At 34.2% G+C, this 26492-nt stretch overlaps 3 protein-coding genes across 3 annotated transcripts; 2 read left to right on the forward strand and 1 right to left on the reverse strand.

Moving 5' to 3' along the window:
- The first annotated feature begins 1212 nt into the window (after nt 1-1212).
- Nucleotides 1213-2268, forward strand: LOC137394388 (toll-like receptor 3). The gene has a single exon (XM_068081101.1). It carries the CDS (start codon nt 1213-1215, stop codon nt 2266-2268), a length of 1056 nt encoding a protein of 351 aa, XP_067937202.1.
- Nucleotides 2269-3299: 1031 nt separating this feature from the next.
- On the forward strand, nt 3300-12886 carry LOC137394389 (toll-like receptor 3). The gene is made up of 5 exons (XM_068081102.1): nt 3300-3395; nt 7202-9481; nt 9940-10099; nt 12350-12474; nt 12686-12886. Exons 1-5 carry the CDS (start codon nt 3300-3302, stop codon nt 12884-12886), a joined length of 2862 nt encoding a protein of 953 aa, XP_067937203.1.
- Nucleotides 12887-15242: 2356 nt separating this feature from the next.
- Nucleotides 15243-26219, reverse strand: LOC137394390 (toll-like receptor 3). Its single transcript, XM_068081103.1, has 6 exons — nt 26172-26219; nt 24207-24284; nt 20276-22552; nt 19543-19702; nt 17638-17762; nt 15243-15443 (listed from the first exon to the last, which is right to left on the reverse strand). The coding sequence occupies exons 1-6, from the start codon at nt 26217-26219 to the stop codon at nt 15243-15245; spliced, it is 2889 nt and encodes a 962-aa protein (XP_067937204.1).
- Nucleotides 26220-26492: the final 273 nt, after the last annotated feature.

Consider the following 26492-nt stretch of genomic DNA (forward strand, 5'->3'; position numbering starts at 1 on the left):
GGCGTCAATCGGGGATGCGTGGGAGACCTTTTTTGCCCGAGTACAGCGAGAGTCTCTAGGCGCGACTTTCCGGATAAATGAGTTGACGAGTGCGAGGCGATTGATTGCAAAGCGATTGAGTGCTAGGCAATTGATTGCGAGGTGATTGATTGCGAGTGAGAGGCAATTGGTTGCGAGACGATTGGTTGCGAGTGCGAGGTGATTGATTGCAAGGCGAGTTCCAGGCGAGTGTGAAGCAATTGAGTGCAAGGCAATTGAGTGCGAGGCAATTGAGTGCGAGGCGATTGATTGCGAGGCAATTGATTGCTAGGCGAGTGAGAGGTGATTGCAAGGCGAGTGCGAGGCGATCGCAAGGCGATTGCGATGCAATTGCAAGGCGAGGAGATTGAGTGCGAGGCGATTGAGTGTGAGGCGACTGATTGCGAGGCGAGTGGGATGTGATTGCAAGGCGAGTGCGGGGCGATTGATTGCGAGGCAGTTGATTGCGATTAATTGCAAGGCGAGTGCAAGAGCGCGATTGTCAACTGCGAGGCGAGTAAAGACTGGTCAGCCGAGGCGGGGGCTCAGCGGCAGAAGTGCCCGATCGTCAACTGCAAATATAGACGGGTATGAACGGATGCATGAATCTAAACACATGAATCTAGAATATTTGCTAGATTTTACACGCATCTAGCTGTAAAACACATTGCAGATTTCCATTGTTCTCCCCAACATTGACATGTATATGTGCATGCATACCCTGATCAGGACATCAATTTTAGTAGACTGCATATTTGGACTTGTTTTACAGTACAAAAGACAACTCTCAATAAACCTTATGCTGCACGTGAATCTGTTTCTGTAGGCTGGTAATGCAGCTAGTACTATATAAACATTGATACTTTTGGTGAGACAGACAGACAGACAGAGAGACGGGTGTTTTCTTCAGAAGATTTAGAATTGTTGCGATGTAGCTACAATATTAGCTTTAGGGTAATGCTTTATTTAGGGTGATTACCTGACTGGGTTCTATTGATCTAGCTCAATGTAACCTCTATCAATAAAGGTTGTAAAAGGGCCAGTACTGAAACACTGTTTGACAAAACTTTTTGCTAAATATCCAAATGTTTGTTGCAGAAGTTACAGGTCTTTCTGTATATTTGGATCTCTTTCCTAACTGCTTATGTCATATCTATTGGAGGATTTTGCGAATCTGAGCTGGACCTATGTTTAATGTGTACGATAGATGCTGATTGTAAAACGAGTGAACCAGACAACGTTGTTCCTCAAACTCTTCCGGCGAATCTACGGGGGATCAACATCATATACAACGGAGAAAAGAGCGCCACTCTCAAACCTTCTCTATTTGAACGATATTCCAACTTGACAAGCGTCACTATCTCAGGAAGAGCCATTACATCAATAAAAGAAAATACATTCGTTAGTCTGAAACACTTGGAGTGCTTGTCAATCTATAAAACTACAATTAATGATTTTCCGCAACAATTTTTGCCTCCACAAAGCGATATAGAATTTATTGACTTTGGAAATAACCTCTTGACAGACATTCCTTCAGGTATTTTCCGGAATCTTCCAGCACTAACTCACCTAGACCTTGGATTTAACCATATTGCTCACAACAGCTGCACTACAATTGGAGAGGAGTTCACAAATCTTTCTAAATTGACAGAACTTGATCTCTCCAACATGACAATTCCTAATGAGTGTAAATCTAACGTGCCAGATGATTTCTTTCTCCCGTTGCATCGCACCGTAACATATCTTAATTTAACTATCTCTAACATTTACCAAGGAAGTCAGGCAATATTTGCAAATTTCACCAATTTCGAAACCCTTGATATTAGTATAGCAAAACGTTTTACCAGTTGTCCAGCTGATGCAGAAGAACTTTTCCTAAACCTGCCAAAAACTCTAAAACAGCTAGTTTTTCGACGATGGAGGACCAACCGTGATATGAATGAAACTTGTATAGTTACAAATAAGACCCTGAGAGGTTTACGTGAGTTACCATACTTAGCAACAATTGATACATTGTTTAGTGATTTTATGTTTGGAGAAGTTTTAAACAAGTCTGTCTTTGCTGGGTTTCAAAGCCTCAAAAATTTAAACATCGGTTACAATCGGTTTGCACTCATTGAGGATGATGCGTTTTACGGGTGCTTAAATCTAACCCTTTTACACATTGATGGAAACTCACTTGGCTCTCGTCCATTTAAATTGTTCCAGAATCGTTCACAGTCCAATCTATGTTACCTAAGCACGAGATAAAGTTACGTTTACTCTGATTATAGCATCTCATACAATGCAGCACCTTTACTGAAAGTTTCTCCATTAGACTGGATAGACCTTCGACAAAATTATATCGTTAAAATGCCAAGCTACGTGGACAATGAAACTGATCAACATCATCTGAACAGTTTAGTAACATATTATCTCGACTTTAATCAGCTCAGTGATATCCAGTCAGGTGGAAACCTGACAGCACAATGCAACTCTCTAACGGCATTGAAACACCTCACAATATCAAACAACAGACTTACAAAAGTTCAGGGACTCTGCCTTTCTATCACACACCTTAATCTTGCATCTAACCAACTGTACCTCAACTGGCGTTTGTTGAATGAAGCATCAATCACACGCCTACAACATCTTGAAAGTCTTGACATTTCTGACAACGAAATTAAAACGCTTTTTTCAAATTTTACTTCTCTGATGACAAATTTGACTGTTTTTCGATGTGTAAACAACAACATAACTTCTGTAGACTTTTCAAGTTATTTTTATAATCGTTTTCTCATAGCACTTGACTTGAGCAACAACTTCATCATCAACTTTGATTATTATGTAGTTCAGAATCTAAGCAAACTGAAAATTTTGAAACTTGATGACAATTACATAACGTCCATTGATGAGGACCTCTTGAAGAAATTTGTAAACAAAAGCAAAACTTTAAAAACCTTATGAGTAATCGAAAACCCACTATCATGCCTTTGCGATCAGGAGTTTTTTCAGGGTTTTATTAAAAAAACAAACAAAGTTCCATTTGGTAACAAGTTAATATGTCATGATCCAGCAAGCTTACGAGGAAAAAGATCTATGGATATACGCTAAGATCATTTGAATGTCATATTAAAGTTGCTTTTATAATTGTTGTAAGTTTACTTGGTGGAGTCATCGTAGCAGTACCTCTGTACAAATACTGGTGGTACATAACGCATGGCAGAGTTGTTGTTAAAGCCATCATCAAACACCTTTCAGAAGTACAGCTTGAACAGCCCTGCTTATACGATGCTTATATAATGTACGACTCTTCTTCTGAGAATGACCTTCTGTGGGCTACAAAATATCTACGACTTGCTCTTGAAGACTATTCTACCTCTGACAACTCTTCCACGGTTAGTTGGAAGCAATTATTTTTGTATTTAGTGCCATAATGAGCTGCTATTTAGTCTCCGAGACTGTTCAAGACTTTTGCAACATTTCAAATGATTGTGATTTGCTAAAAAGCATACGGCATGTTACAAAACTCAAGTGAATCCCCAAAGCGCCATCTGTATTTCATACAGACGTTGATTGTCATTTGACATTAAAACATTCCCTTACAGTACTTTGTTTAGCAACCTGCTCCAATAATGTTAATCACTGACTTGTTTTTTTATTGTATGGCATATTTAGTTTGTATTAGGTGAATGCCCGGTGTCACCTGGGTGATAAAAAACTTTTGCACAGAAATTTATTTCTATTTAGCAAATAACAACAGTTGCCATTTTATTTTTCAAACTTCAAATCATGAAAAATGTGTTTTGTGCGGCTTAAATAAATTAAAAGAAAAATATCACAACTGTTAAGGATTTCAAACTTGTTCAAGCAACTGTAACTTTTAAACTTCATATTATGAAAAAAGTATTTTGTGCAGTTAAAATTTATTAAGAAAACAATAAAACAACTGTAAAGGTGTTTAAAGGTAAACATGAAATGACTAGCAGCTAGGTGATGGCTAAATATAATCTGTTTTGCTATGATTACAATAAAAAATAGTTTTACAATACAATCATAAATACAAACTGAGAAAATAATAATCATGAATAAGTTGAATTAGTAATAACGATCAGTGCATAGAAGTATGTGTATAAAAAGGTTACTGTTGCAGCAGAAGCTATCCACCAAAGCTTTGAATACAATGATACATGTACTGGTACCTCTCAATACTGGTACAAATATAAATATGAGATGTCAGACTTTTTTTGTCCGGTACTTGTCTGACACTTTGTTCGACCAAATGGAGAGAGAACGTAGAGACAATTCCTACTCGAGGCAATACAATTATCTGCTTAAAAAGTATTTAGCTGTTATAAATATAGCAGTTGAACTTTAGGAAAATCCAGATAAAGGACTGAAACGGCACATTTAAAAATGAAATAGTACACTTTAAAAATGTAAATCAAAAAAATAGGTAATGGTAAAACCAACTAAACTTTTCAAAAAACTTTCATAAAATAACAAATGCGAAATTTAATACATTGAACCCTTGCCATGCGATTTTAATTTGTTTCAGCGTTGGCACGGTAAGGTGAAAATGTTATATAGTAGAGATAGAAAAACCCATAGTAATGATCTAATGCAAAAACCCCCTGGTAAAATCATTAAAATTTTGTATAATGTATTATATATATAAAAGATTAGTAACAAAATAATATGTTAAATTCAGTGACTATAGTTACCTACAGTAACTTTAGTATATTTAGTGTATTTATTGGTTATGATCTGCCCTTAAATGTAACATTACGATGTACAGTATGTACCATAGTGTTTTCTTACCTGTGAGACAGAGGTATAACATAAATGTTGAATTTACCTTAAACAAACTTAGCTTACTAACACATACTTAAAGTTAAGTTTTAATCTGTATTTAATTAAACTAGACTGCAACTTTGTCATCGGCTAAAATTTTATCATCTGTCTGTTTTCAGTTTTATTTTCACTATAGCTTAACGAATAATGCTGAACTGAGATAGAGAGCAAGCGAGTCGTATCTCTTTCATGCATTGAGAAAGAGATTTCATTAAATAGCATATTGGCATATTTACTATTTTGACATAATTAGCACACCGAATGCCAAATTTTTATTTGAAAAGTTTTTTGTTGATAGCGTATGACGAAAAAAAGCCAAAAGGATTTTTGCGCTCATATGAAGAGAACGAAAAAACCTCATGTTCCACATCGTTACGGCATACCAGGGAGATTGTCACCTGAGAGCGCAATGCATTAAATAATACTAAAATGTGCACATTCAGCAGGTGCAATCGCAAAAAGGTTAAGCAGCATATAGTAAGAGCTTAGGGGTGATAAGAATGACTTAGCCTTGTGGTTACACACGCTTGTTAGCAGACTTGCAATTCGAATTTTGCGACTTGAAATCCAGTATCTAGTGGAGTTTTCGTTGCCAAAACCTAATACTGGTACCCAAATGAAAAATGACAGACAGTGGGCAGACAAATATTAAGAATTATACATGTAGATTGGATATTTTGTATTTTCACTCACACATCATCATGGTTTACATTGAGAAACTTTTTTTAACAAAGTCAAACACTTCAGTTTGTATATAACGGCATTTACACAAATATTTTGTACAACTCTCCTACACAGAGAAAAAAAAATGATTGTAATTTGATTTAGCCAGGCTTAAGATTTAATATTATGTTGATAATGATCTAAAAATCACTGTTACCCATAACACATACCCATACTGATTGAAAAATGATTTGATAATGATAATTAATGGCAAATTAATCAAGAGCTGGAGTAAATAGTGAGTCTATCCTACATTCAACTGACAACTCAAACTTCAATCACAACTGATCATTCTTAAATCAGTGAAGCAAAATGAAAAAATCAATCATATGACACTGATGATTGATTTATTAATGATCACTAATTAATTGTTGACAGCCGGGACTATCAAAATTCAATCACATACTTCCTCATGAATCTGTTTTAAATCATTGTTGAAATAAATCAAATTTGAGACAGTTGCCATTTAATATTGATTCCACAATCCACAGCAGTTTAGACCAAGAGTTGTTCCCACCTTAATCTGGTTACACATATCCCTACCACTACTTCTATTACTACTAGTACTACTACAAGTACTACAATGGTGCTGCCACTACTAGTACACAATGAAATTCTATACCCCAATAATAAATGAATCAATCATTCTCTGGTCCACCTCTTGATGGTACTAATTTTGTTATGTGTCAGAGTTAGCCAGGGTCTTTGGGTGAGTGAGCCAGATCCTGGCCATGTCACAGAGATCCCCCCACCACAGCTATGCTTTTGAATCTTTTGATTTGAATGCTAAATAGTCTGGTAGCCAAGTCCCAGCCAAGCTACAGAAAGCTACAGCCTTTGCATGTTACAAGCATAGCTTAAACATAAATTTATTTCTATGAACAAAATATTTTGTACATAGCATTAATTTATCTATATACTACTACAAAAAAAATACAACCATGTTCAACTGTCTCTGTATGAAATGCTTAGAAGCATTCAATTTGCTAGAGTACAACGCTATAAAGTTGCCGTGTGAGCTACCATAACAATTGTTTTTCTCTGTATATTCCAAGTATAATAAAAGTTCAAAAAGTTTACATCATTTCAATCATCTGAATTATTTTTTATTCTAATCTGACAAAAAATCACTAACGATCGCAGGATCAAATAACTTTTATTTTACCATTTTCAAATTTGAGCCTATGTTGACTAGGTTTTTCAATTTTTATTCTTTTCCAAGAAGGCACGATTTTTTAGCTTTTAGCACAAAGCAACGTCTCTCAGATAATCGTTTCATATTGTAATTCATCGACTAATATCTTGTTGATGATATTTAAAACTTACTAGCATTCACATCCTTTGTTTACCGCTACTAGACGACAGCTTTATAAACGTCTACCGAAAGCGACATAAAGTTCGTTTCTCCACGCAACAGATAAACGACATTAAAACGATAAACGATAAACGACACCCTTTCCCCAGCCCAAGGGTTGAAGTCAAGCAAAAATGACGTGAATTCCAGGATTTGTGCTTCAAAAAAAGGTACTGCCTTGGCAGAAACGGTTGGAAAAGAGCCAGTACTAAAAAATTGTTTGAGCAATTGTTTAACAAAGTTTCTTGCCAAATATCCAAATGTTTGTTGCAGAAGTTACAAGTCTTTCTGTACATTTGGATCTCCTTCTTAACTACTTATGTCATCTCCATTGGAGGATTTTGCGAACCTGAACCGGACTTATGTTTAATGTGTACGATAGATGCTGATTGTCAAACGAGTGAACCAGACAACGTTGTTCCTAAAACCCTTCCGACGAATCTACGGGGGATTAACATCATCTACAGTGGAAATGAGAGCACCACTCTCAAACCTTCTTTATTTGAACGATATTCTCACTTGACAAACATCACTATCTCAGGAAGAGCCATTACATCCATTGAAGAAAATACATTCATTAATCTGAAAAACTTAACGCACCTGTCAATATATAAAACTACAATCAAAGATTTTCCCCAAAAACTTTTGCCTTCGCAAAGCAATATTGTGTTTATTGACTTTGGAAATAACCTTCTGACAGACATTCCTTCAGGTCTTTTCCGGAATGTTCCAGCACTAACTCACCTAAACCTTGGATTTAACCACATTGCTCACAACAGCTGCACAACAATCGGAGAAGAGTTTGCAAATCTTTCTAAATTGACAGAACTTGATCTCTCCAACATGACAATTCCTAATGAGTGTAAAGCAGAAGTGCCAGATGATTTCTTTCTCCCGCTGCAACGCACTATAACATACCTAAATTTGATGATCTCTAACATTTACAATGGAAGCCAAGCAATATTTAAAAACTTTACTAAATTAGAAGTCCTTGATATTAGTATAGCAAAACGTTTTACCAGTTGTCCAGCTGATGCAGAAGAACTTTTCCTAAACCTACCAAAAACTCTAAAAATACTAGTTTTTCGACGATGGAGGACCAACCGCGATATGAATGAAACTTGTATAGTTACAAATAAGACCCTGAGAGGTTTACGTGAGTTACCATACTTAGCAACAATTGATACAGTGTATAGCGATTTCATGTTCGGAGACACTTTAGACAAATCCGTCTTTGCTGGGTTTCAAAACCTTAAACACTTAAACATTGGTTACAACCGCCTAACTCGGATTGAGGATGATGCGTTTCACGGTTGCTTTAACCTAACCCATTTATACCTCGGTGCAAACTCGCTTGGCTCTCGTACATTTAAATTGTTTCAAAATCGTTCACAGTCCAATCTGCATTACCTAAGCATGAAAGAAAGTTACGTTTACTCTGACTATAGCATTACATACGATGCAGCAACTTTATTAAAGGCTTCTCCATTGCATGAGGTAAACCTCCAAAACAATTATATTGTTACCATGCCTAACTTTGCGGACAATGAAACTGATCAAAATCATCTCAACAGCTTAGTAACAATTCATCTCGACTTTAATGTACTCAGTGATATCCAGTCAGGTGGAAACCTGACAGCACAATGTGACTCTCTAACTGGGTTGACTAACCTCCCAATATCAAACAACAGACTTACAAAAGTTCAGGGACTCTGCCCTTCTATCAAACACCTTAATCTTGCATCTAACCGGCTGTACCAGTATTGGTCATCTTTGAATGAAGAATCAATTGCGCGTCTTCAACATCTTGAAAGTCTTGATATCTCAGACAATAAATTTAAAACTCTTTCATCAAATTTTACTTCCCTAATGACAAATTTGACTGTCTTTCGATGTCTAAGCAACAACCTAACGTCTATAGACTCTGTGAGTTACTTCAATAATCGTCTTCTCAAAGTTTTAGACTTGAGCAACAGCTTCATCACCAGCTTTGGTTATAATATAGTCCAGAATTTAAGCGAACTGACAACTCTGATGCTGGATGATAATGATATAACATCCATTGATGAAGATCTTGTGAGAAAATTTGTGAACAAAAGCGAAACCTTAAAAACTTTTGGAGTAGTTGGAAACCCATTATCATGCCTTTGTGATCAAGAGTTCTTTCACTATTTCATTAACCAAACAGACAAAATTCCATTTGCTAACAAGTTAATATGTCATGATCCGGCAAGCTTACGAGGAAAAAAGATCTACGAATATAGGCTAAGAATATTTGAATGTAAAGTTAAAGTTGCTCTTATAATTGTTGTAAGTTTACTTGGTGGAGTCATTGTAGCAATACCTTTGTACAAATACCGGTGGTACATATTACACGCAAGAGTAGTTTTTAAAGCGATCATCAGACACCTTTCAGACGTACAGTTTGAACAGAGCTGCTTATACGATGCTTATGTAATGTACGACTCCACTTCTGAGGAAGACCAGTTGTGGACAATCAATGTTCTGAGACACGCCATTGAGAGATTTTCCCACTCGGAGGAGACCTCCTTGGTTAGTTTTTATTTTAACTCATAATTAGTATAACTAGCAGTATGATAGACATAGTTTGACCTTCATGTGTCCTTGCGTGTCCTCTTATTGTTTAACAGTAGATATAAAGGTTCCAATGCTATCACTTCCATTTGACATTAAAGCATAAATTTGCATTTGTGTTAAAGGTCTTCACAGGTTTAAAATATTCTTATTAAAATTACAAACTTTTTTATATATAAGTAATCTCCAGAAATAAACCTGCGAGCATTGATAGTCGGTTATTTATAATTATTAAATGATTTCCAAGAAACATTTCATGAGAATCTTTTCCATGCAGAAATTCGTAAACGACACATGCTACTAACTAGTAAACACTAATTAAATGTTTAGTGTAAACAGACCTTCCTGGCAATACACTACTCTATAGTACGACTACATATTTCATAGATGTCTAGACCTCAGCTGATTGTATACAGACAAAATTAAAGATGTACATAACAGACAGAGATTCGCTGCCAGGCAGCAATGTCTACACTGAAATGATAAGAGCCATGGAGAAAAGCAGGAAGATAATCATTATACTGAGTAATTCCTTTTTGAGAAGACCTCATTGTAAGGGACAAGTTGACCTAGCTGGTGAGTTAGCAATGGCAGCGTTCAACTTGTAAGCCAGTACTACTTTTGAACATATAAACCTCTACATACGTATGTATTTTACTCAGCATATTAAAACCAATGCATATTGTATCAAATATTAGCATATGTATAAATTATATAGTAGACACCCTCACAACATAAACAATCCGTTCCAGAAATTTGTACTTTATAAGGATAGCGCGTAATACGAACAGTATAATACTTGTAAATTGTCCAATCCGCTCCAAGAGTTTTCTTTTGTCGACCTTGATACACCTTTGGTGCTCACCAATTTTCTCCTTCAAAAAAGACCAAGACTAAACTTAACTTTTCAATTTAATGTCCCAAATCTGCAGTATTATTGGTTTGTACTGACAATTTCTTTCTTTTTGTCTATCACTTTCACGCTGTTTATACGCTCCACAATTGCGGTGGTAAGTTTACAATGAGTTAATGAGTTATACACACTTTCAATGTCAATTTACCTCGTGTGTTTCTTTCATTCTAGAGAGCAAGGTTTATTTTACAAAACTAAAACAATAAAAATGCTTTATATGTCATAAATATAAAAATATAAATAACATATAAATATAAATAACATATATAAATATATATAAATATATTTAAATATATTTATATAAACATATATAAATATAAATAACATAAAAATATTTAATATGTTTAAAATAAGGTTAAACAAAATATAACTTTACTATACCAAAAGTGATGCCCAGCTGTTCACTCGCCAATCTGTCAAAAAGGTTTAAGGTTGTGATAAAAGATATCTTTTAGCGATGCTCCAATGCTTGACATTCATTGTCGATAACCGACTAATTGCGCAGCCACATGTACTGATGATCTGTGTTCTATCGACACACCTGATGATGTCTCACGGCAAACTAGGCTGCCAGGATAGTAGTATATGTAAAAGATAACCCTATACGTAGTTTTCTCTTTAAAGTGAGGCGAAAAGGAAAGCGATATTTTCAAGGCTAACCATAGGATGAGAGTTATTCAAACTGAATTGTAGAACTTGCGCCAATTCGTCACTTTACGTTATGTGGAACTTTTTACGCAGTTCGAAGCAAAGCTTTACACAATTTTTTTATGATATGTGAAATATATTTATGTATGGTATACGTTATAGGAGCGTCTACTGTAATATGATTAATTTGTTCCAAAACCCAACAACGTACTGTAACTCTTTATTAAGTACTACTAATAATTAGATATATTATTAACACAAGTGCAATATTTAAAACTGAATTTTAAATTCTAAATAATATGAAAGAATTAAATGGGTAAAGATCAATAAGAAGCGTTTGTGTAGTTACTTCAACTTGGAAATATTCCAGCTGAATAATGAGTCGTCAATTCATATGTTATCAGCTAAAGATAGACAGCATAACTTACTCTAACTTACAATAAGTGATAGTTAAATTAACTTACCTTATGTAATTTTAATTTTTTAAATTTTGGTTCGTTTTACCAGATTTTAACTTTAAGTTCAAAACTCGGATGTTTTCAGAAACTTTAAAGGTCACATTTTGAAAACAAATTCTATTGTAAAGACAACTATTTGCTTAGATTTTGTACTACCTGCTGAGAAAGTCTTTACTATAATAAAAGTCGTGTCCAACCAAAACCAGGCTGAGGGCGCTAGGAAAAAAGATCGCGAGGCATGAGAATTGGAACCGGATGTACTGCTTATCAGTTGCGCATTCTACCATCTGCATCACCTCACCACCTGTCCAAATATGAGAATAATTGTGCACGTAATTATTACGCATGATAATTTATCAGGGCGCACGGTAGTGCCAGCGTACTAGTTAATATAACAAGGCAATAGAAAAGTTTAACTGTACGTATTTACAAGGAGAAGACAAATCTGCTTCAGGTCAAACTTTGAACCATGATCAATCTGCTAGTTCGCAGGTAAAAATTTGCCACAAGTTAGTTAGTCAATTAGGCAGTATGTATATTATGCATACTGGCTGGTTGAGTTCATTATAATCATGCTAACAATACTTTATAAAACATTTGGCAAAGTGTATTTTATGCACACCTTTGTTATTTTTAATCTTTTCTGCTAAAATAAATTTAAAGTGCCGAATAATTTTTAAACGCTTCATTTGATTTAATTTAGATCGGTCAGAGTATTACTAAGGCTTTATGTGCACTCAATTAGTAGCTACTTATAAAGCTCAAAGTGCAGTAAGATATGACAACTCCTGAAACTAAATTTTACAGGGAGAGAATCATTTGGACGCAAATACTACCAGCCACATAGAATCATGGTTCTGGTTAGAGAAAAACTGGATGAAAAAGCTATTAAGGCTCCATTTACTTCTCTCCTTACTGAGAATGTAGTAGATGTGAGTATAAAACCATCATTGTAAGAAATGTGAAATTTATAGACTTAAACATGCTCAAGTAATGTTAACTTTTTGGATGCTTGGATGCTTTTTGGATGCTAGCTAGTTAGATTGCTATAAAAGTGCTATGAAGCATTCTTACTGGCCAAGCATGAGCTTTCGGAATATTTGCTTTAAAATAATCACAACAATCTCTTGCGTCTTCTTATAGGCTCAGGCTACAAATGAGCAGAGAATAAAAAGAACATGGCAGCAAATCAGAAAGTTCATAGCACAACCAACATTCGAATACGTCAGAAATGAGCGCAGTTCCTTGGAAAGAAGCATCAGTAATCCTTCATCTGTAGACAGCGAAGGAAGTGATAATCATACAAGTGTTGATCCAACAGAAACCACTCCTTTAATAGAGTAAAATAGAAATTATCAATCTTGTTCACTTTCGTTATATTGTGTAATCTTGAAGATTTTAAATCATCAAAAACAATTTATAAAGACTTTTAAGTTTCAAACAATATTTACTCTCTGAACAAATTATAATTGCCGCTATTAATATTATTTTCTTGTTTAGAAACTTCTAGCTCAAGGTTTTAAAGCAATCTTGACATACTATATTATTTTACAGATTCTATCGTTTACATCAAAACTTTATTATTAGTATAAATAAATGTGTGACAATTTATATAGATGACTAGTTACAAATATAAAACAATGTGAAAAATCAGAGAGGTCACAGCACCGGCAGAACATAAGTAAATTCAAAAGGATCGCGTGAACTTTGATGAAAGCATCGCTAGATCAATATCAGTGAAAAGAGAAAAAACTGACTCATGCAAAGCTACAACTTTACTAGTGTGAATTGCAAGCTACTACATTGTTGGTTTTAGTTGTATTCTATAATATGTATGGTTATGGATCCTACATGAATCTTTACTATAATAAGAACAGTGTCTGTCCGTCTTTAAACATCTGTCTGAAGCCAGCTATGAGCGTTAAAGAAATAAGATTGCACTGTAAGAGAATCAACCCAGATATTCAGGGGCACAAATTGGAAGCCTAATGCGCTATCAGTAAATCATACAGCCCAATTTTTAAATAGCGGTGCATATGATCGTTACACATGATGGTCTCTCACAGAGCATTAGAGTGCAAGTGTGCTTCTATATCGACTTTAATAATTTATTATTAGAGGTTTGTACTATTTGAATAGCAGTTTTGATTAAAAAACTATTGCTCATATACTTATAAGAATAGCTATAAAAGTTGACTTATTTTGACTCAGTTAAACTAAACAGGAAGTAAGTACAGCGTTTGTAATTTCTAATTTAATAAATTTCCATTATGGTGATGAATTCTTTCTAAATATTTTATATTGGCTCTTTACATTTTGATAAAATGGTTTTCCATTATTTAGATACAAGTTTTGTCTAACAATTGTTCATAGATTTGGAAAAAGTATTGTTATAAGTTGTCCTTTTTGATTGTGATGAAACTTAAAACGTCTTGATACTGTAAAGTTGGAAATTTGGCTTTTCAAACAAATCTCAATCAAAAGGTTCTGATTCAGTTTATTCGGTTTTTTATTCAGCATGTATTTGGTGGCTTGTTTGTTAAAACAATTAGCTTTCTGTAGAATGTGATTATGGAAGTTGTCATACCTTAGTGTAACTGTAGCAATAAGGCCAACTATCAATTAGGTGCCAATCAAATCTCAACAATAAGCAAGATGGAATGCATGGAAAAAATAGAGTCTTTTAAGTTACTATGAGTTGAGGTCTTTTTACGCAAAATAAAAATGGTTGCTACACATTTAAACCATCAAAGAAGGAAAAGTAATCTCTAATCCACATATAAGATCTTCTGTCGTTTATAAAGAAGTAAGTCATTTATACAGCCTCCTGTGTAGGTGAATTTGCTTAAGTGTTTGAACAGCTGACTATAACTACTACTAGCACTAATAATGATGACTTTGACATATTTTAACAAACCAAATAAACTGACAAAGAGTTGACAAAGATAACACAAGTTACACAAGTCCATTAATTAAATAATAAAAACCTTCCATTTTAAAATATAAAAAGCCATTATAGAAAACTAGCACGAATGATGTCTCAGAGCACACTAAGCTGCAAGCTTGCAGTCTAGTGTGCTGTTAGAGATCATGATGTGTAGTGACTATATGTACAATTATTCCAATGTATGGCAAGCTGGCTTCAGACAGATGTATAAGGACGGACAGACACTGTTCTTGTTATAGTAAAGATTCATGTAGAATTCATAACCATACAAATTATGGAATACAACTAAAGCTAACAATGTAGCAGCTTGCAATTCACACTAGTAAAGTTGTAGCTTTGCACGAGTCAGTTTTTTTTTCACTGATAATGATCTTGTGATGCTTTTGTCAAAGCTTATACAATCCTTTTGAAATTACTTACATGCTGCCAGTGCTGTGACCTCTCTGATTTCTCACCTTGTTTTATATTTGTAACTAGTCATCTATATAAACTGTCACACATTTATTTGCATTAATAATAAAATTTTGATACAAGTTATAAAATCTATAAAACAATATATTATGTCAAGATTGTTTTAGAAATTTGAACTAGAAGTTTTTAAACAAGGAACAAACTTACTCGCAGCAATTACAATTTGATCAGAGAGTAAATATTATTTGGAAACTTAAAAGCCATTATAAATTGGTTTTGATGATTTAAAATCATCAAGATTACACAATATAACGAAAGTGAACAAGATTGATAATTTCTATTCTAAGCTATTAGAGGTGTGGTTTCTGTTGGATCACCACTTGTATGATTATCCCTTCCTTCGCTGTCTACAGCTGAAGCATTAGTGATGCTTATTTCCAAGGAACTGCGGTCATTTCTGACGTATTCAAATGTTGGTTGTGCTACGAACTTTCTGATTCTCCGCCATGTTCTTTCTATCTTTTGCTCACTTGTTGCCTGGGCCTATAAAAAGACGAAAAAGATTATTGTGAATATCTCAAATCAATCATTTTCTTTACTGAGCACATCTGCAATTTCATCATACAAAAACTATTATTTTAAATTTATAATATTGTAAAGCGTTTTATTTTTTATTGAGGTATTTCCATGACCAAACACGAGTGAAGCGAGTGTTTAGGAGCTTTATGATAAATGCATATGCACACACAACTCTCGAAAATTATTCATCAACGCCGTACCCAAACCCTTGTACCAAAATCTCATCAAAAGATTTAACTATTTTTGTGTGGATTCGTTCAAGTATAATAACAATACAAACCACATATAAACCTATTTAAATATGTCACCAAGTCTTTGCAAAGTGTAGACAACATCCTAAAACTTACCCATCTAGTCGGATAATACATAACTAGACAGATTAATTTGGCCTAAAATCGCCATTAAAACCTGACAAGCCATTTTTGATCTAAGTTAAGATCGGCCAACAAAACGCCCATAAAACCGTGCGACAAATAGTAGAACCATAAAGCCGTGCGCATTTCACGAGGAAAGTGAGCACGTTTCACCAGTCTATGGCATTGTCTAATCACCAAAGGTTTCTGTAATTAATGTAGAAGTACTGAAAATTAATCGTTTCTTTTTTGCCGCTTTTAAACATAACTCTGACATTTTAGACCCATATAATGAGAACTCTGGTATTCCAACTGATGTCCAAAGCAGTGAAAGTAAAGGAAATGATGATATTTTTTTAACGAGTCTTATAAGATTATTACAATATTTAGTTATAAGAATAATTATTCGTATTTACAAGATCAAAGTATATAGTTACTGATGGTGTGCAATATGTTACTGTTATTATTTTTCTAAAGATTTTGTTGAAGATACTACGGCTGTGCCCAATATCGCGGTGCTGCCAAGCCATTTTTAATATCTTGCAAAAATATTTAATTATAAGAATAATTATTCAATATTATAAGATTATTATAAGATTTAATCATAAGAATAATCATTCGAATTTATAAGATCGAAGTATATAGTGACTGATGGTGTGCATTTTCTAAAGATTTTGTTGATGATACTACGGCTGTGCCCAATATCGCCGTACTGCCAAGCCGTTTTTAATATCTGCAAAATTAAGTAATAGACCTACATTTTCTTATAGATATATAGCTATTTCTATAATAACCAACCAAAATCTGTTTAAATTTTTAAATTCAGCATAATCTTTTGCATATAAATAACAAAATCTAGAAAAATATCACAACTTCTTGATATTGGTTGCTATGACGTTTTCAAATGTAAACAAAATTGTGCATTGGTTTTCGCGACTCAAACTTTAACGCCAGCTTTCTTAAAACTATGTTTTCGCACTAATGTTAAACATGCATTCAGTTTATTGACCATAAGATCTGCTGTAATTAAGCTGGAATCAAAATTCTTTTTGCAAAATAACTGAGAATTTGCTTTTTCTGTTAGTGTAAATAACTCTAAATCTCACACACCCGACTTAACCATGGTTTCTGTGATCACGACCCATTTCTTCACTTTGGTTACAGATTGCTGTCAAAACCATTCTACATTCAAGACAACCAACTTTTAAACTGTGTATATTAATTACACAGCAGCTTGCCATTTTACTTCTAACACTGCATTTCTCCTATTGCAGAGGAGAGGTATAAACATATAATCTTTTCCTTTCATTATTGCTGTTTGTTGTACATAATAACACCCAGTACATTATAGCTACCATTGCAGCTACCATTGCAGTTCTCCTATTGTACTGCAGTGCCATTTGACTGCTGATATTGCATTTCTTAACCAGCAGTACCCGTTGTTTTTTTCAATATCACTTTGGTCATGGGCTGTATGACAGGGGAAATTTTAGTATTAATGAATAATTTTTACAGCTGAAAATATTTTGCAGCTTTTTACATTTGTGTAAAAGTTTATTATATATTCAAAACATATATTATTATTAATTGACCAAATTTTGTGAATCATAAATTTCTGATGGGTTGCATTAGAAATTCCAAAGTCTGCTTTGCATCATGAGAATACTTCATAGCATTCTCATAGGCAGAGCATTCAATTCTTCACATGAACCTTATGCATCTCTGCATGCCTCAAAGCTAACATTACTTGAGCATGTTCCAGTCTATAATTTTAACATTTCTCGCAAGGATAGTTTTATACTCACATCCACTACATTCTCAGTGAGGAGAGAAGTAAATGGAGCCTTAATAGCTTCTTCATCCAGTTTTTCTCTTATCAGTACCATGATTCTATGTGGCTGGTAGTAGTTGCATCCAAATGTTTCTCTCCCTGTAAAATGTGATATCAGTAGTTGTCATACCTTACCGTAAACTAAGTTTCAAGGAATTGTCTAACCTAATTGCAACATATTGCTGAATACGTGCTGATAAACAACATATCGCTGAATACATGCTGATAAACAACACATTGCTGAATACATGCTGATAAACAACATATTGCTGAATAAATGCTGATAAGCGACATATTGCTGAATATATGCTGATAAGCAACTTATTGCTGAATACGTGCTGATAAACAACACATTGCTGAATACATGCTGATAAACAACGTATTGCTGAATACGTGCTGATAAACATCATATTGCTGGATATATGCTGACAAGCTGCATATTGCTGAATACATGCTGATAAGTAACATATTGCTGAATACGTGCTGATAAACAATATATTGCTGAATTTCTGAATATGTGGTGCTGAAGAACGGATAAGCAAAAATGATTATCCTTTGATATTAACAGTCAATATTATTAGGCCATGACTACACGATTAATGTCTAGTCTACAAGACAGTTTACCATGCACTGAGCTAATAGCTATGTTATGCATTTCAAGTCAAACTAATGTAGTTTTGGTATTTTATATCTATATACTGAACAAGAAGTACTTTCTTCTGCTAGATTTTCTTTCTTATTCCAAACAATTTAGCAAAAGTATCTTCTATCCAAAGACTGATCAGTATGATTTTTAACAAAGTGTGCCGTAATTACCCAAGTCTGATGCTCTCTTTTGGTCCCAAATTTTATCAACAAAATTTGGGTAGAATTATTAATACTTGAGTATGTAAGAAATCCCAGTTTAAAAAATCAATTTCTGTGTAAGGGGAAACAACTTCTATGTAAGGAAAAATAATTTCTGTGTAAGGGGAAAAACTTCTGTGTAAAGGGAAACAGCTTCTGTGTAAAGAAAAATCACATTATGTAATAAAATTTAGTAGTATGTTTGCGGTTATTTATTCATCGGCATGTTACAGTGAGAAAGTTGCAGAAGTGTGAAAAACTGCTCATGTACCACATTTTCCAGGCTGTAAGATGCATTGGATTAAAAGAATAATAAAAAATCATTGTCAACATATAAGGCTCTTTGGATTATGAGGCGCAATAAGTAGACCAAAGGTATATCAGACATGTCAAAGTTCATTCAACTGACAATAACTTTCAATGATGGTCGTTTGTAAGCTAAAAAAATACCAAACCATTGTTCAGTTGAAACGGAACAATAAAACCGCGGCTGCACTCACTTTTTTCGGCGACATGTCCAAATTCTTTTCAACACGGAAATACAAAACTGTTGTGCAGTGGTAACACACACACTTATACGAAAATCAATGAAATTACTTTCTTATTTAGTTCATGCCTCGTTAGCTTATCCTTCAAACTTCAATTTTACTATTTAAGTTAAACACGCAATTTTGGCATCAAGTCAGTCTCGCCACTGTTATCACTATTATTATCATTATCATATGACACCAGAGACCTTAACCTAAGCATTCGCAATCCAGATAGTGACATATCTTGTCGAGAGTGCCAAATCAAATCTGAAAACGTTGGCGAGTGTTGTACTTGGGTATGTCAAAAAGGACAAGTTTTTTATTTAAAATTAGGAAGAGCATTATACTCGAGTAAGCACTTTACTTGGGTAATTACGGTACATATTTCATACCAAACTTTCCAGTTATACTTTTTCGAAAATAGGAAATAAAACCAACCATATTTTTTAAGATGTGAATTTTCTACTTTTTGACAGTATCACAGTATACCATTGCTAACTCACCAGCTAGATCAGCTTGTCCCTTGCAACGAGGTCTTCTCAAAAAGGAATTACTCAGTACAATGATTATTTTCCTGCTTTTCTCCATGGCTTTTATCATTTCAGTGTAGACATTGCTGCCAGGCAGCACATCTCTATCTGTTATGTACAACTTCAGGTTTGTCTGTAAATAGAGAGTGGAAGTTAATTCATGATTGAAAATAAGACTTGTTATACACTCCAATTTTGTTTACACAAAAGCAAATTCAATTTTTCGTAAAAACAAGCCTACAACCAATGATAATATTTGTATAAACCATATTTGCTGCCAAGCTAGTTGTTTACTATTGGCTAAGCAGTCTCCTATGCGCAGCCAAAGCAATACTAAACATAATCAAATAACATCTGGAATTTAAACTTTGATAAAAATGCTAACAACTTTAAAGGAACCAAGTAGAAAACAATTAGGCTGATTTAGATGTAGCCATCTAAACATTGGCTAAAAACAAACGTACTACGGATGAGTCATTTGACAAAAGGCAGTTTTCAATTGTAAGTCATAGATCTTTAAAGTTGAGCTGAAATAAAAACTGTCTCACAAAATCTTCAACTGAGTTTGTAGAGTACAGACACATGGCAAAATTATGCAAAAACAAATCTGGTGTTTAAACAGCTGTCCATATATTCGGAGACAAAATGAAAACCCATAAATATTTACAGTCATGCATTTCCAAGCTTAGTTAAAAGGAAAACCAACCGTGGAGGGGTTGTCAGTGGTTGCGTAATCTTCGATAGCAAGTCGTAGATCTTTCGTCACCCATAGTTGGTCTTCTTCAGAAGAGGAGTCATACATTATATAAGCATCGTATAAGCAGGTCTGTTCGAACTGTACATCTGAAAGGTGTCTGATGATGGTTTTAACAACAACTCTGCTATGTGCTATGTACCACCGGTATTTGTACAAAGGTACTGCTACAATGACTCCACCAAGTAAACTTACAAAGATTATAAAAAAAAATTTAATATGGCATTCAAATATTCTTAGCCTATATTCGTAGATCTTTTTTCCTCGTAAGCTTGCCGGATCATGACATATTAACTTGTTAGCAAATGGAATTTTGTCTGTTTGGTTAATGAAATGGTGAAAGAACTCTTGATCACAAAGGCATGACAGTGGGTTTCCAACTACTCCAAAAGTTTTTAAGGTTCTGCTCTTGTTCACAAATTTTTTCACAAGATCTTCATCAATGGATGTTATGTCATTATCATCAAGTTTCAAAGTCCTTAGTTTACTCAAGTTTTTGACTAAAAGATACTTAAATTCAGTCAAAAAGTTGGCACTAACGTCAAGGACTTTGAGAAGATGATTTTGATTAAAACTTCTATGGTCTATAGAAGTTATGTTGTTTTTTACAGTTATGAGTTCTGTTAAGTTTGTCATTACGGATGTAAAGTTCCATGAAAGACTTGTAATTTGATTGTCTGAGATATCAAGACTTTCAAGATGTTGAAGGCGTGTGACTGATGCTTCATTCATAGAAAACCAATAGTGGTAGAGCTGGTTCGATGCAAGATTAAGGTTTTTGATAGAAGGACAGAGTCCCTGAACTTTTTTGAGTCTGTTGTTTGATATAAAGAGGCTCCTCAAGGCCATTAGAGAGTCACATTGTGCTGTCAGATTTCCCCCTGACTGGATATCACTGAGTTGATTAAAGTCGAGATGAATTGTTACCAAGCTGTTCAGATGATATTGATCAGTTTCGTTGTCTGCAAAGCTAGGCATGGTAACAATATAATTGTGTCGAAGGTCTATCCAGTTCAATGGAGAAACCTTTAGTAAAGGTGCTGCATCGTATGTAATGCTATAGTCAGAGTAAACGTAACATTCTCTCATGCTTAGGTAACGCAGATTGGACTGTGAAAGATTCTGGAACAACTTAAATGGACGAGAGCCAAGTGAGTTTCCATCAAGGTGCAGCGTGGTTAGATTTAAGCACTGGTGAAATGCATCGTGCTCAATGCGTGCAAAACGGCTGTAGCCAATGTTTAAATATTTAAGGTTCTGAAACCCAACAAAGACGGAATTATTTAAAGTGTCTCCAAACATAAAATCACTAAACATTGTATCAATTGTTGCAAGGTTTGGTGATTCACGTAAACCTTTCAGAGTTTCATTCGTAACTGTACAACTTCCATTTATAATGCGATTGGTCCGCCAGCGTCGAAAAACTAGCCGTTTTAGAGTCTGTGGCAGGTTTAGGAAAAGTTCTTTTGCATCAGCTGGACAACTGGTAAAACGTTTCGCTATACTAATATCAAGGACTTCTAATTTAGTAAAGTTTTTAAATATTGCCTGGCTTCCATTGTAAATGTTAGACATCGTCAAATTAAGGTGTGTGACAGTACGTTGCAAAGGGAGAAAGAAATCATCTGGCACCTCAGTTTTACACTCATTAGGAATTGTCATGTTGGAGAGAATAACGGTGTTCAAATTAGAAAGTTGTTTAAAGTCTTCACCAATCGTTGTACAGTTCTTATGAATGATGTGATTAAATCCAACATCCAATCTGGTGAGACTTGGTAGATTCGGGAAAAGAAATGATGGGATATTGGTAAGAAGGTTGTTTTCTAAAACAAGAGATACTATTTTGCTAGACATAGGCAAAACTTCATTCGGAAGTTCGGTTATGGAGGTTTTATATATTGCCAACCACACCAAAGACTTCAAACTTGAGAACGTTTTTTCCTCAATAAATGTTATTTTAGCTCCTGATATAGTGATGCTTCTCAAATTGACATATCTGTCAAAAGAGGCAGGGTTGAGTCCAGCATTCTCATTTCCTTTGTATAAAATGTTGAGTTCCAGAATAGAGGTCAAAAGCTTTTGTGGAATAATCTGAGAGGACGTATTAGTTTTACAATAAGCGATTGTTGTACATTCAGAACATAGCTCTGGCTCAGATGTACAGATGCTGCTAACAATTGGGTAGATCGCTATGAAGCAAATCCAGATGCATAGAAGAACTTGCAACTTCTACAAAAGAGTGATTATTGTTAATAACCAACAATTAATCTCTGCCGTCTGTTCAAGAATCAGTTTAAAAGTTAATTTCGTATGGTGAACTTCTGTTGAGCGTTTATCTATCGAAACTAATTTGACTTTATATCCTTTGAAAAGTCGATTGAACAGAAAATTTTAAAACTGGTTTATAGAAAGTAAATGAAACTATGTGCATAAATAATAATTCTTTGAATACATTTGTAGCCCGTCTACGCAGTTGATATTTGTGAAATGTGAGAGATTTGAAGTTAAATATAGTAAAATACATAAAACAAATTTCTATGAAGCTGGTTGCAAAGTTTCTACACATTTGATATTTATAGGACTTGTGTACATAACGTAACATATCATAACATATCATAGTATTGTGAGAGTTGTACAGGTTTATGAGTGATGACCTGCACTCATTGTCTTTACCTTTTATTGCTTAATAAACTGGTTAGGCCGCCCACTGCCTAAACTTCATGTTCTCAAGTACCAATTTCAGTCATTGTTGGTGAGAGATGCCAATGACAAGAAGGCTTAACAAGAGTTTTACAAATTTTACAAAGTAGTTACTTTTTCATTTTAGCAACTACTTCAAATCCAATTCTTTATTTGTCTGTTATGTTCTGCTCTGTGTATGTTGGTATGTGCAAATACTGTGGTTTATACTTTGTTATATCTGCCTACGGAATACTGGACCATTTAGATATTGCAGATACAGGAAAAATAAAGTCATTTTTGCATATTCATTGGCGCTAAGCGTAGGTAATTTTGCATGTGCTGCATGTATGTTTTTTTAAATGTTAAAAAATAAGTTTTAAAATTAATAAAACATATTTTTCAAGCTATTTTAGAAATAGCTATCCAATGTTAGTCTGACATTTTAACTGGTGCATTACCCTGTGACTAACACAGCGCTTCATTTTACTGTTTCACCAGTGAAGTTTAAAACATCAAAGGTTTTGGAAATAAACTTTTGCATAATGTGCAGATCTATTCAAACAGAGTTTTATGGCTGGAGAAACCGTAGATGCATTCTGATATTTGTCTCACTGAATTTGTATGTGCCTTTGAGATGTTTTACACCTAAGATTGACATTGTTTCCTGTGTACTTTTATATTAACACTTTGCAAGGAATACTATAGCGGTATATAGGTCAGCTGAGTATTGTAGGGTCACTTCAATTCAGGTATTCAACATGATCGGCGTATTCAACATTCAATGATCGGTGTACTTCATTCACCCAAAAGGAATCATGTTTTGATCAGATAATAGCGGAGAGGAGGCAGAAAAAGTCAGCAATCACAAAGTGAGTTTTTTGGTTTATGTTGTTGCTGTCTGAAAAACAGTTATTTTTAAAGTTATATCTCGCTAACATATTGTTTTGATATATTCTAAATATGTCTGCTTTTTATTATGTTTTGATCATTTTTTGCTTCATTCAAAACGAGGAAATGGGAGATTGCCCTGTCAGTTGTAAGGGGTTAGTGGTGAAATTGAAAAGAGAAGCGCTACCCTATACTAACAGTTAACATGAGTCACTCTGCCAGCTGCACATTTTCCTTAATCTCCTAGACAAAATCTCTAAATACCTAAACTTTCCCACTTGAAGTTTATCTGTGGTGCAGGGATCCTACTTACCATTGCTTCCTGTATAAGAATGTGACTCACTTCACTAGAGAGTAGCAGACACGTCAGAGGCAGACCAACAGAGTCACCCTAATGGTATATCAATAGTGTTTGTTAATGCTGCCTTTTATAAAGTCCATTAGTGTGCATTACTATACCTGACACTGACAAAGGCAGCATCGCGTCTAAACATCTTTAGTTTTCTAGTTCCAACTCAATTGTTAAACTTTGTGTTTACTCACTTAAAAGGCTGACAAACCTATTGAACTGTCTATGGGCAGTGTAAGCATTATGACAATGCTACAGAAATTGGTTTTATACCTCAACTCAATTCACTCTATTTATAGTAAAGATACTTCTTCATTTAAAATGCTTATAAAAATATTTTCATTAATAAATGTTTGGATTCAGAAGTATTGATCAGAACTTTAAATGAAAGAAGAAAAATGTGCCCTCAGCAAAGCGTGTGAGTCTTGTTTAGAGGTCTATGGGTTGAAATTTGAGCTGGTCTATTGGGTCAAAAGATGTTCGGAAAACTTTTTTAACTAGTTTCCTATCTGTATCTGGATTAGTTTTAGCTTAAATCCAGTTTCAAGGCTGAATGTTAAAACAAACACATCTGAGCAGGGTTAAGATTGTAGATACTGCAGCAGACAGTGGTAGATTACAGCAAATGTCAGTTCCCTCATGAAGTTATATTATTTTCATACGCTATCATGTAGAAATTTATAACTTTTTGTCAGTGATTTTTTCAACAAATAACTCTATAGAGAGTCTGATGTTATTAATATATCTACTGTAACCAACAGTGTCTACGATAAACTATCTATAGACAGTCTGATGTTATTAATACATCTATTGTAACCAACAGTGTCTACAATAAACTATCTATAGAGAGTCTGCAACTCACATCTTTTAAGAATTTCTTTATAAACTCAGTTCATTTTTAATCTAAAATTCTGAACTAGTATTTAACACTTTTTGAGTCTCTAGAATGTTTATTAGCTGTTGTATGATTTAATAACTGTGCTGAGAGCATATACATATATTCATCTAACTCTTTAAAAATCTCTATATATTAAGATCTATAGCCCATCTTTCAAATTATCTTTTATCTGATGACCAAATGTCTTTTTGTTTGAATGCAAAGCTTGTAATCAAAGAGCATTAAACTTTGTGATCTGGTTTTACGTATTTATGATATTCTCAGTAATATATTATGTATTTGTATATAAATTTGTCCCTCAAAGCAATCTAACAATGCTTAAAATACCGGAGAGCCATATCTATAAATTGCACATATTCATAAGTACTGGCTAAGTTTCATAAGTTTCATCGCTGAAAGTTTGGTCTAGCTAAACACTTTGTAGTCAGCAAGGTATATTTCTAACAGCCAAACAAGCAATATGGTTTTTCATAGTTTGTTTTTTTCTGAAGTCTATTGTCTAAAGTAATAAATCTGTTCATATGTGTAACAGTATGAGTCTGCAAGGCTCATGGAAATTAAGGACAAAGGTTGCAGTTCTTTGAAACCATTAGTAGTGATCCCTCATCTAAATAAAATCAAACTGACTTATTGCTAGTTGGAGTTGTCTCCTTTCAGTCCAAGCCAATATTTTAAATTCTACAAGTGCTCGGTGAAAAAAGTATATGTCACATTTAACATGAAACAACATACATGTAGTTGATGAGCTGGAAGTCAACTCATAATTAGCAACGTCATGATAAGCAATCTTGTTGCAATCAGGGAACAACAGTATAACACTTTGCACTACCCTTATTAATACAAGGGGAGACTATTCCAAAATATTTGAGGCCAGTCATTGAGAAAATAGTTTAAATGTTATTCTTGTAAATACTTGTTTGATGTTGCTTTATTATTTTGAATCAGAAACTGTTGTTCATCACTTTTTACACAGCTTTTGATTGTATAGAAGGTCAGTATTCACTTAAATCATGTTGCTAACACAAAGCTACCTTCTGTATTACTTGACTACCCCTTATAGAGATATACATATAGGTCATCTGTCCTTTCAACATCCATGTAACTATGTGATTACATGACATCGAGAAGCAGCACTAACTTTTTATTTTAGTATGGTAATGCTTTTGTTAAGACTACAGCTATATTCCAAACTCTAAAAGAAGTCTTCATAAAAGATCAATATGTTCAACTGGTCTGTTCCAAATAATTTTATGAGCCATAGTCTATGATATAGAACTCTAAAAGAAGGCTATACACAAAGGTGTAAGCACTGCAACCTCAACATTGTTTGGCTTGATTCCACATAACCAAAA

The sequence above is a fragment of the Watersipora subatra genome, chromosome 4 (genome assembly GCF_963576615.1).
Source record: "Watersipora subatra chromosome 4, tzWatSuba1.1, whole genome shotgun sequence".
Lineage (NCBI taxonomy): Eukaryota > Metazoa > Bryozoa > Gymnolaemata > Cheilostomatida > Watersiporidae > Watersipora > Watersipora subatra.